This window comes from Euleptes europaea, chromosome 15 (assembly GCF_029931775.1).
Source record: "Euleptes europaea isolate rEulEur1 chromosome 15, rEulEur1.hap1, whole genome shotgun sequence".
Lineage (NCBI taxonomy): Eukaryota > Metazoa > Chordata > Lepidosauria > Squamata > Sphaerodactylidae > Euleptes > Euleptes europaea.
The window spans coordinates 58,332,884-58,344,179 of NC_079326.1; the positions used below are offsets into that span (position 1 = coordinate 58,332,884).

General features: G+C 46.7%; 1 protein-coding gene across 1 annotated transcript; it reads left to right on the forward strand.

Moving 5' to 3' along the window:
* The first annotated feature begins 3,111 nt into the window (after positions 1-3,111).
* On the forward strand, positions 3,112-3,981 carry LOC130487944 (alpha/beta hydrolase domain-containing protein 17B-like). Its single transcript, XM_056861507.1, has one exon. It carries the CDS (start codon positions 3,115-3,117, stop codon positions 3,979-3,981), a length of 867 nt encoding a protein of 288 aa, XP_056717485.1. The 5' UTR covers positions 3,112-3,114.
* The last annotated feature ends 7,315 nt before the right edge of the window (positions 3,982-11,296 follow it).

Here is an 11,296-nt window from a genome sequence, read left to right on the forward strand (position 1 = left end):
TACCTCCCTCTCTCATAATACCAGTACGCGGGGTCATCTGCTGAAGCTGGAGGGTGAGAGATTCAAAGCAGACAAAAGGAAGTATTTCTTCACCCAATGCACAGTTAAATTGTGGAACTGCCCCAGGATGTGGGGATGGCTGCCAACTTGGAAGGCTTTAAGAGGGGAGTGGACATGTTAGTGGAGGAGAGGGCTATTCATGGCTACTAGTAAAAAATGGATACTAGTCATGATGCATACCTATTCTCTCCAGGATCAGAGGAGCAGGCCTATTATATTAGGTGCTGTGGAGCACAGGCAGGATGGTGCTGCTGCAGTCGTCTTGCTTGTGGGCTTCCTGGAGGCTCCTGGTTGGCCACTGTGTGAGCAGACTGCTGGACTTGATGGGCCTGGGTCTGATCCAGCAGGGCCTTTCCTATGTTCTCATGATCTTAAGGTCAGGGCCATGTCCAGATCCCTTCTATTTCAAGAGCTGGTGATGCTAACCGAGACTGATTTACAGGCCCAGCTGACAAGATTTTGCACTGGCAAAGATTGACGAAGGGGCCTTTGCTTATTGCAGAAAGCGTTTCATTACTCTTGGACCAGGCCAAGGGGTGAGTGGTGGCAGTGGCCGCACTCCGGTGCACCGTGGGTTTGTTGGGATCCTGTTGGCTGAGGCAGGCTGGCTAATGCAGAAGATCGATGCCGAGGCCTTCTTTGCAGATCAGATTCCCCTCCAGAGAGACAAGGGGATGCTCATTCCTCACCGCCGGCTGGAAAAGGCAAGTGAGAAGGAGACAGCCGTTGTTTCATAGTGACTGAGGCAGTGCAGTTCCCAACGGCTGTCATGGGAGCATTTTTGCCCCCATGGAGGAGATGTTTATGTCAGTTTCAGAAACCTGCCAAAAAAAACCACCAAAAGTCTCTCCTCTTTGCACAGATTGTCTCGGTTTCGGTGAAGTCAGTTTTCTTGACACATTGGATTTTTTCTTTTCTGGGCAAAAAGCCAAGCAACGTGAAGAAATAAAGAGCAGAATGCTCTCTTAGAAGGGATTTTCGTTTTGCTCTAAGTAATTGGGTATTACTTTGCAAAAGGCCTTTCCAGACAATGTGTAAAATGCACCTTGGCTGCTGTGTGGTTGTGGCGGGGGGGGGGATTCCTCTGCCCTCCCCGTGCCCAAGCAAGGCATCCGTTGGCGTTACTGAGGAACATTTCACTCTTCCTCTGGCTAACAAGTAACCGTATTTGCTGTAGCTGCACCCTGTGAGGTAGGCTAGGCCGAGAGATTATACATTGTTGTGTAGAGACCTCCTTGGGAAGAAAGGGTCTCCTCAGGAGACCACCAGTGGGAGGTTTTTTTTTGGGCGGAGCCTGAGGAGGGCGGGGTTTGGGGGAGGGGAGAGACTTCAATGTCATAGAGTCCAATTGCCAAAGCGACCATTTTCTCCATGTGATCTCTATCAGCTGGAGATCAGTTGTAATAGCAGGAGATAGCTAGTACCTGGAGGTTGGCAACCCTAATTTGTGTGTTATCATAAAAGGCAGTTAGCAATAGCATTATACTAGACTTTTATATTATAAGATAGAATTTATAATGAAATCATATGTTTTAAGCTCACCCTTGCAAAGAATGTTTTGGTATATTGCATTGAATTGTGTTGTGCATGTTTTGGTGTTATGTAGTGTATGTTTCGTTTGTATTTTATAGATATGAAAATAAAATTTTGAATTAAAAAAAAGATGAAGGAAGGGTGAGGGAAAGGCAGTCCAGGAGTGGAAGGGGCTCTGCGTTGTCCAGCTGACAGATCTTGAAGTAAAGTTTTGTTGTGGCGCTATTATGGGACATTATCTCTCTGGATCAGTCAAATGCACATGGAGACGTGCTTCTGCGAGGCAATGAAACCCCTGCTGTTGCTATAAGGATTTAATTACTTGCCACATTACAAGAGAGTGAATGACGCTGGCTCCCGAATAGCGGAGGATTTATTTTTGTCAATGAAGGGTAGAAGTGGCTGCAGAAAATATCACAAAAAGGTGGCTAATAAACTGGGTTTTATTAGCCGTACTTATTAAAAGTGTTTATCGGCTCGCATGCTGATGGGCACTTGGATGGGATTGCATTCTTTAATTGTGGTCGCTCGGGGACTACTAAACAACGCTAAGCGCGCCAGAAACCTGAGCAACATAATGCACGCATACGTGAAATCAAGATTTATCTCTGCAGACAGGGCATAATTGGTTTGGCAGCAGGTGTCCGGAGCTGCTGCGGCAGTTGGGGTTTGGGCCTTGTTTCGTTTCTTTGTCATGTTAAAAGAGGAGTGACCATGTTGAGAAATCACCCCCCTCGGCCATGAGACAGATGATATCGCTTGTCTGAGTGGAGCTGAAGGGGGACTGAGGGAAGGAGGATTTCCTGTGGGGTCCATCCTCATTTGTTTTGTCCCCTTTGTCATCACCTGGCCCTCCTTCTCACAGAGGTGACAAAACTGGGCTGTGCCATGGCTCAATGGGAAAGCATCTGCTTGGCATGCAGAAGGTCCCAGGTGATCAATCCCCGGCACCTCCAGTTCAAGGGACCAGGCAAGTAGGTGATGTGGAAGACCCTTTTCTGCCTGAGATCCTGGAGAGCCGCTGCCGGTCTGAGTAGGCCATGCTGACTTTGACGGACCAAGGGGAGGTCTGATTCAGTAGAAGGCAGCTTCATGTGTTCATGTCAACATACAGGGGAGACAGATGCCCCCCCCTTTTTGCCAGCCTGCTACCACCCGCCAACCAGCTAAGTGTTGGCAGGAAGTAGCATGAATCAGAGGGTGCTTGCCCACCACTAGCGGGCAGCTGGGAACCCTACCCTTGCCAATGGGTGTCAGCTAACTACATGTCCCTCGGCTGTGCCGATGCTACTGGAAGGAGATGGCGCCTCTCTCAGCTGCAAGCTGACCATTCCGCCGTTGCCAGGGGTGCCAGCCAAGGCGGTTGCCCAGCGCCAACCAAGGGCTTCCAAGCTTTCCAACGGACCTTCGAGCTGCACACTCAGTTTGCCTGTGAGCCGACGAACAAGTGCGCAGCCGCCCGACCAGGCACTTAGCCACAGCTGCGCACTCTTGCAGGAGCGCAAGAGAAGTGCTGTGGCAATGGACAGGCTTTCCTTGAGGAATCTCTGCTGCCTGTTCTGCTGCCCCCCGTGGCCGGGCAAAATCATTTCCAAGCTGGCATTTTTGCCCCCAGAGCCCACCTACACCCTGAGGTGTGACGGAAGCGGGAGTCGCTGGACTCTGGATCTCTCTGATGGCGCAGGCTGGCAGCACTCTCCCAGGGAAAAAGAGGCCCTGGAATGTTTCCTGACGAAAACCAGCAAAGGGAACCGCATGGCCTGCATGTTCGTGCGTTGCTCCCCCGAGGCCAAGTATACCTTGCTTTTCTCTCATGGGAATGCTGCTGACTTAGGTCAGATGAGCAGCTTTTATGTAGGACTGGCTTCCCGGATTAAGTGCAACATATTTTCATACGATTATTCTGGATACGGAGCAAGTTCCGGAAAGCCGACGGAGAAGAACCTGTATGCCGACATCGAAGCTGCTTGGGTAGCTCTTAAAACGAGATATGGAATCCGCCCTGAAAATGTGATCATCTATGGCCAAAGCCTAGGGACGGTGCCGTCCGTGGATCTTGCGGCTCGTCATGAAAGCGCGGCTGTCATTCTCCATGCGCCTCTAACCTCAGGGGTGCGCCTGGCATTCCCTAAGATCAAGAAGACCTACTGGTTTGATGCATTCCCAAACATTGACAAAATCTCTACAATAACGTCTCCGGTGTTAATAATTCACGGGACTGATGATGAAGTGATCGACTTCTCACACGGCCTGCCGTTATTTGAACGCTGCCAAAAACCTGTGGAGCCACTGTGGGTAGAAGGAGCAGAGCACAACAACGTGGAGCTTTACAGACAGTATTATGAAAGGCTGAAACAGTTTGTTTCAGAGGAACTGCTGGATTTGTAAACAGCGTCATATCGTTCATCGCTCTTGAATTTTGTTGCAGAACTGCACAACTTAGTAACCACAATGTAAAACCTGATGGTTTTGTTTTCAAATCAGGCCAGTCGCCTTCATAAATGTCCAGGCAATGATTTATAAACAGGATTAATGAAGGTTTTAAAACCAGTGTTAACTGGAACAATGAATGATAGGCAAGCTTGTGTGGTTTGTATATTTTGTGCAAGTTTTCTTAGACCACACGTCACTTTGTAAGTCTTTCTTAAGATGTAGAGAGGTTATAGGGAGGAAAGTGAAATTTTAGTTATGTAAAATCAGATGCTGTAAAAGCGTTACCAAATGCTTTAGCATATCAAACAAGTGTATATAAAATTATTAAAACATCTCAGGGTGTATTGTGATTTACTCTGATGCACAGGAGCCACTGAAGCAGTTGTCGAGTACAAAGAGCACCTGGAGGAAAAAGAAAGGATATGGAAACACCCACAGGATTTTACAGGCCCTATAATATAGGGAACAAGTCAAAACAGATGTTTTATTATTTTTTCATGTCTTATTCTTAATCTTGCCTCTCTCTTTTCCTGGCTGATCGATAGCCAAAAATGCCTATTTGGTAGGGTTACCAGCTCCAGATTGGGAAATACCTGGAGATTTTTGGGGCGGAGCCTGAGGAGGGCAGGGTTTGGGAAGGGGAGGGACTTCAGTGGGGTTTAATGCCATAGAATCCACCTTCCAAAGCGGAGGCCTCCAGCTAGTACCTGGAGGTTGGCAAGCATACTATTTGGCCACTCACTCTGCAAAAACAGGCACAAAATGCTGATTCTTTTTAAAATGTCCTGTCAACAGAGTACCCCAGGCTAGCCCAATCTCATCAGAACTTGGAAACTGAGCAGGGTCGGCCCCAGCTGGTATTTGGATGGGACACCTCCAAGGAATACCAGGGTCATGACACAGAGGAAGGCAATGGCAAACCACCTCTGAATGTCTCTTTCCTTGAAAACCCTACAGGGTCGCCATAAGTCAGCTGTGACTTGATGGTGTTTTCTATTACCATAGTAAAAACAGCGTGGTGGAGTGGTTAAGAGCGGTGGTTCGAAGCGGTGGACTCTAATCTGGAGAACCGGGTTTGATTCCCTACTCCTCCGCATGAGTGGCAGAGGCTCTGTCAGGACTTCACAGGTGCCCACCGGCTATTGCTGCCAATCTCCAGGTAGTAGCTGGAGATCTCCTGCTATTACAACTGATCTCCAGCCGATAGAGATCAGTTTCCCTGGAGAAAATGGCCGTTTTGGCCACTGGATTCTATGGCATTGAAGTCCCTCCCCTCCCCAAACCCCACCCTCCCCAGGCTCCACCCCAAAAACCTACCACTGGTAGCAAAGAGGCACCTGGCAACCCTACCACCAGCTCAAAAAGGTTGGAGACCCCTGATCTACATGAAGATCATTGCTACTTTTTCCTTGGAAGTTGTTCCCAAATCCAACTCTGGCTGGATCCACCTGTTTAAAAAGAGAAAATAAAAGGAAGTAGGAACGAGGGCTTCATTCCTACATGAGGCTTCTGGAGTTACATCAGAGTTGGTTCTGCCTATTGCAAACAGCACCAGGCAGCCTTTGCCTAATTTCCTCTGCAATTTTTTTCCGAGTGCCAATTTTGCAATGAATAAGCATTGTAATGCTATTTTCCCCTCTCTCCTAGTTTACAGAATTTGGCAGAACGGCATGTGCTAATTTAAAAAAAACAGCTGAAAAGAGGAGGGAAGGTAACAAGCATGGATAATTAGGATCCCGTTCTGTCAATCTGAGTCTCAAAAGTTAACAGAAAAGTTTCTTTCTTATTTGTATGAGGAGTGTGGTGACGAAGGGAGCCATATGTGTTCACATCTGTACGGGGATATCGAGGACTAATCATGCGGAATGAATGAGATTCGCTCGGTGTGGTGCCGTCTCCTTCCATGTGCTGTGCTAGAAAATTGCAGGTGGTCGCCAGCATCTCAGAAAAGGACATATGGCAGAACTATCTACAAAGAGGTGGCTTCGTCTGACATGGAGATTATGGCCAGTTAAAATGTTTCTACTCACGCACATAAGGGTGACATATAGAGTGCCACATTAACAGTTCTAGCATCAGATAGTGAAACTTGGTAAAAACTCATCTTGGACTTGATCTTTTGTAGTAGAAAAGGGCAAGAGTCCAGTAGCACCTTAAAGACTAACAAAAATATTTTCTGGCAGGGTATGAGCTTTCGTGAGCCACAGCTCACTTCTTCAGATACAGCTGTACCTGAAGAAGTGAGCTGTGGCTCACGAAAGCTCATACCCTGCCCGAAAAATATTTTTGTTAGTCTTTAAGGTGCTACTGGACTCTTGCTCTTTTCTACTACTGTATAGAGGTAGGGTTGCCAACTGCCAGGTAGTAGTAGGAGATCTCCTGCTAATTCAACTTATCTCCAGGTGATAGAAATCAGATCACCTGGAGAAAAATGGCTGCTTTGGCAACTGAACTCTATGGCATTGAAGTCCTTCCCCTCCCCAAACCCCGTCTTCCTCAGGCTCCGTCCCAAAACCCTCCCGCTGGTGGCGAAGAGGGATCTGGCAACCCTATATAGAGGCAACATGTATATTTGCTCCAATGGGACAAATAACCACTCCTGCACAGAGAGACATCTCAGCTAAGGAAAAGAATGAAATCCCAGGCCTCTGTCCTCCCCGGCCACAGTCTGAATTGGGACTAGGGTTGCCAACCTCCAGGTACTTGTGCAAATCACTCACTCTACTGTATTAAGCCTTTTGGTAAGTTATATATTTATATATTTATGCATGTTCATATTAGAATTTTTGTAGTTTATTATAGAGGTTGACTTGCATTATTGTATGTATGCATTTTTATATCAGGCTGATGAAGCTACTATTGTAGCGAAAACGCTGGACTACATCCAGAGCCGCGTTACCATCTGCATCTCCGTTGCCTGAAGATACATTGAAATTGACTAAGAAATGACTCTATGACTTATATGAATTTTGTTGCACCCTTTAACAGCTTTTTAGCTGGTTCTTTTCCTTTCCTTCGTAACCTCGGTTGCTTAGCCTCGTTTGTATATTTATTTTCATTGAAAAATAGTTTCAGCCTTGGCTGTTTCGTTGATTGCTATCCATTGTCTGTTATCTTATTCGTTTATTTCTGCCTACTACTGTCTTATTCATATTAACCTCCAGGTACTAGCTGGAGATCTCCTGCTACTACAACTGATCTCCAGCTGATAGAGATCAATTCACCTGGAGAAAATGGCCACTTTGGCAATTGGATTCTATGGCATTGAAGTCCTTCCCTTCCCCAAACCCCACCCTCCTCAGGCTCCATCCCAAAAACCTCCCGCCGGTGACGAAGAGGGACCTGGCAACCCTAGGAGGGTCTTTAATGTGAGAGAGTCCAAGTGCCAAAGTGGCCATTTTCTCCAGGGGAATTGATCTCTAGCAGCTGGAGATCAGTTGTAATAGCAGGAGATCTCCAGGCCCCATCTGGAGGTTGGCAACCTTACTCTGAGGAGATGGTGGCAGAGAAAATTTTTTTACACCAGAAGGGCTAAAAATGGAGTGACGTGTGATCGGGGGAGGGGTGCAAGGACCTTACTAACATTATATACTTGATTACGTTGACCCATAAACTGCCGCCTTAAATTCATAAAATTGAACATAATTTTAAAATGTATGCTTTCTTGAGCAAGGTTGCATCTGATCAAATTAATCTGGAAACCCCCTCCCCCACCCAGATGCATTTTTGATTCTTCCTGTCTTTTTCCAGCAGTTTTTTTTAGCAGCTTTTTAAAAAGCTGCTGAAATGCCGTTTCTTCTTCCTAAAGGCTGTGCTTTGATCCCCCATTGGGATAATTCACTGATTGAAAATCGGCGCCATTCAGCTGCAGATAAGATAATCAAATGATCATTTGCCTCCATAGAACAAAGCTGCCGCTGCTGCCCCCCCCCAGCTCCGCAGCTGCATCCGATTCAGCAGATCAGCCAAAGTGTTTGGGGCTTTTGCTACATTAATAGGAAATGGGCGTGAACAAGAGAATCTGAATCAGAACCTTCTCTTAATTCTGGGACAAATTATATTCCAGGAGGCACCACTGGCTGTTTTCCATGCTGGTGAAAAGAGGAACAGTTCTTATGAGAGGAAACCAGTTATTTTAATAACTTTCCCTAAACTATGAAAAAGCAAGCAGTAGCAACACAAGCATAGATAATTTAGCCTGATGAGGAGAAGACTGAGAGGTGATACGATAACCATCTTCAATTACTTGAAGGGCTGTCATAGAGAGGAGGGTGCCGAGTTGTCTTCTGTTGCCCCAGAAGGTCGGACCAGAACCAGCGGGTTGAAATTAAATTCAAAGAGTTTCCGTCTAGACATTAGGAAGAACTTTCTAACAGAGCAGTTCCTCAGTGGGACAGGCTTCCTCGGGAGGTGGTAAGCTCTCTTCACCGGAGGTTTTTAAGAAGAGGCTAGATGGCCATCTGTCAGCAATGCTGATTCGATGACCTTAAGGACAGACTGGAACATTTGGGTTATATTTTGTTGATTTGATTTACTTGTATATGATATTGGAAGTGCTGTGTTGTGGTTTCATTGAAATTAACATAATAACCAAAAAGGTTTTTCTTTGTGTTTTGTTTTGCTTTGTTTCATCTATAAGTATATATGATTGGAAGTGTAATGTGAACACTGTTGTGCTTTGAACTCATTGACAAATAACAGACAAAGATTGTGGTCTGAAAAGATTTATTTATTTTTTGCTTGGAATAAGAGTTGAGCAAGTGTGCTGTATTACTTTCAAAGTACCTGGAGGTTGGCAACCCTAGCCCTGCTGGATCAGACCAAAGTCCATCAAGTCCAGCAGTCTGTTCACACAGTGGCCAGCCAAGTGCCTCTAGGAAACCCATAAACAAAACGACTGCAGCAGCAGCACCTGGAGAAAATGGCTGCTTTGAAGGGTGGGCTCTATAGCATTATATCCTCCTGAGGTCCCTCCTCTCCCCAAACCCCACCCTCTCAGGCTTCACACCCAAAATATCCAGGTATTTCCTACCTAGGGTTGCCATTGCCAACCTCCAGGTACTAGCTGGAGATCTCCTGCTATTACAATTGATCTCCAGCCGATAGAGATCAGTTCCCCTGGAGAAAATGGTCGCTTGGGCAATAGGACTCTATGGCAGTGAAGTTCCTATCCTCCCCAAACCCCGCTCTCATCAGGCTCTGCTCTGAAAACCTCTCACTGGTGGTGAAGTGGGACCTGGCAACCCTATTCCCATTCCGGATCTGGCAACCCTATGCCCCAGTGATGCCGAAATTCTCATTTTGCACTGAGAATTAAGAAGCTCGTGGGCAATTAAGTGAGCTCTTGCATGTCTTTTGCATTAAGGGAGCTACCTGAGGATGTGTGGCAGAGAGCCCCCAACTCCAAGGGTTACACAGTGGCGTGTATTTTTGGGACCCTGAAGCTTGAACTGTGATGGGGGCCCCTTCCCAACCAGCAACAATAGGGTATCGTCCAACAAGGTCCAAAGGGGCTTACTGCCCTTACGAGGACCTCAGGGTCCAAATGGTGGAAAACAGGGTGGTGGGGTGGAGTCCTTGAAAATGGGCCGTACAGTGAGTCCCTTCTCACCAGTGACGAGGTCTGGGTAGCACCTGTTATCTCCTTCAGTGGGGTTGTTTTTGGCAGTTGTATTGGTTCGTTCTCTAATAGCGAGGTAGAAGGTCATCAGAGGGGGGGCTCGTTGGGAGAAAGAGGTGAAAATCTGATTGTTGGTGTTAAAACGCACAAGCGAGACGAGTGCAGCCTGAACTGAGAAGTCAGATGTCCTTTTATGGTTCCAGTTGGCTCTGGCCTAAGGGCTGAGCTGTAGAACTATTAAGCCGCGCACCAACGAAGGATTCGAAGATCCAGCTGCCCAAATGCAGGCTATGAATAGATTCTGGTGAGCTCAGCAAGCCCCCCCATGCAGCTGGGCGTTCGGGCGCTGCAAGCCCCCCAAGAAAAAGTTGAAATGTGACCAATTACAGGGACATTTTGAGGCCACGTGAAATGGGTATTAGAGCATATTCTAAGGTCAATATTACTTCAACCCATTGGCTTATGATCCTATCACTAAAATAACCTTATTTTAATAACAAGCACTTTAAAAAACTCTCAACGGTTTTGTTGAAAAATTCACTCATAAAAAAAAAAAGTTGCTTCAGGGCCCCTCCGGGATTAGGATTGCCAGGCCCCTCTTTGCCACCGGCAGGAGGTTTTTGGGGCAGATCTGAGGAGGGAAGGGTTTAGTGAGGGGAGAGACTTCAATGCCATAGAGTCCAATTGCCAAAGCGGCCATTTGCTCCAGGGGAACTGATCTCTATCGGCTGGAGATCAGTTTTAATAGCAGTTCTCTAGCTACTACCTGGAGGTTGGCAACCCTAGATGACTTACTATGACATCCATTTGAAAAAGTGAGGAACACTACTCGTGTTTGGATAAAGCACCCTGCTCTGCAGCCACCCAAGGATTTCTTGGATTGATGAAGCCTGAATAGGTGAAATGGGTATAAATACTGGAAGCCCATCTTCTTATGGAATCCAGTGGCATCAATGGTGCATTTGATTGAACACGTGTATATGTGAAAATTGATACAATTGTGATACAATTGTGTATCTTGTTGATGAATTGGACTTTCAACTGATATCTCTGTATCCTGTATCCACATTATTGTATCAACGTAGCAAAAGCAATAGCATTAAAAAATACTTACCTATATAAAAATTATTTTGAACTTTAAATGGTTATTATATTGGCATATTAGCATATTGGACATTTGACCAACAGTGCTGATTCTTCACAATACTTTTTGATCATCAGCACAAGGTGTACTTTGAGTTCCCACTACCGGAGGTTGGCAACCCTTTCTGGGATTAGGGGCCCTGAAGCTTAAGTTTCATTAGTTTCATAGTAGACCCGCCACCGGGGTCACAGCAGGCAGGGAGGGTGAGGATTGCCAGAAGCCCTGCTTTCTGGCAGGCCAATTTCGCCTTCTTTAAAAATTCTCTCTCTTCCGGTCGTTTTAATAGACAAGCGGAGTTATGGCGACGTGCCTTGCACCCTGCCTGGAAGACGTGCAGGCCCCGGCTCACGCTGACCGTCAGGAGCAATGTCTTCCTGGAGAAATAACTTTCCCCTCAAAGACTTGCTGTCGGCGTTGAAGAGTTCGCCGGCTAAGTAGCCAGGCCGCCCCCGCGACTCAGCTGCCAGGCAGGAGCAGGAGGTGACGGGAAGCATCCTCTGCAATAA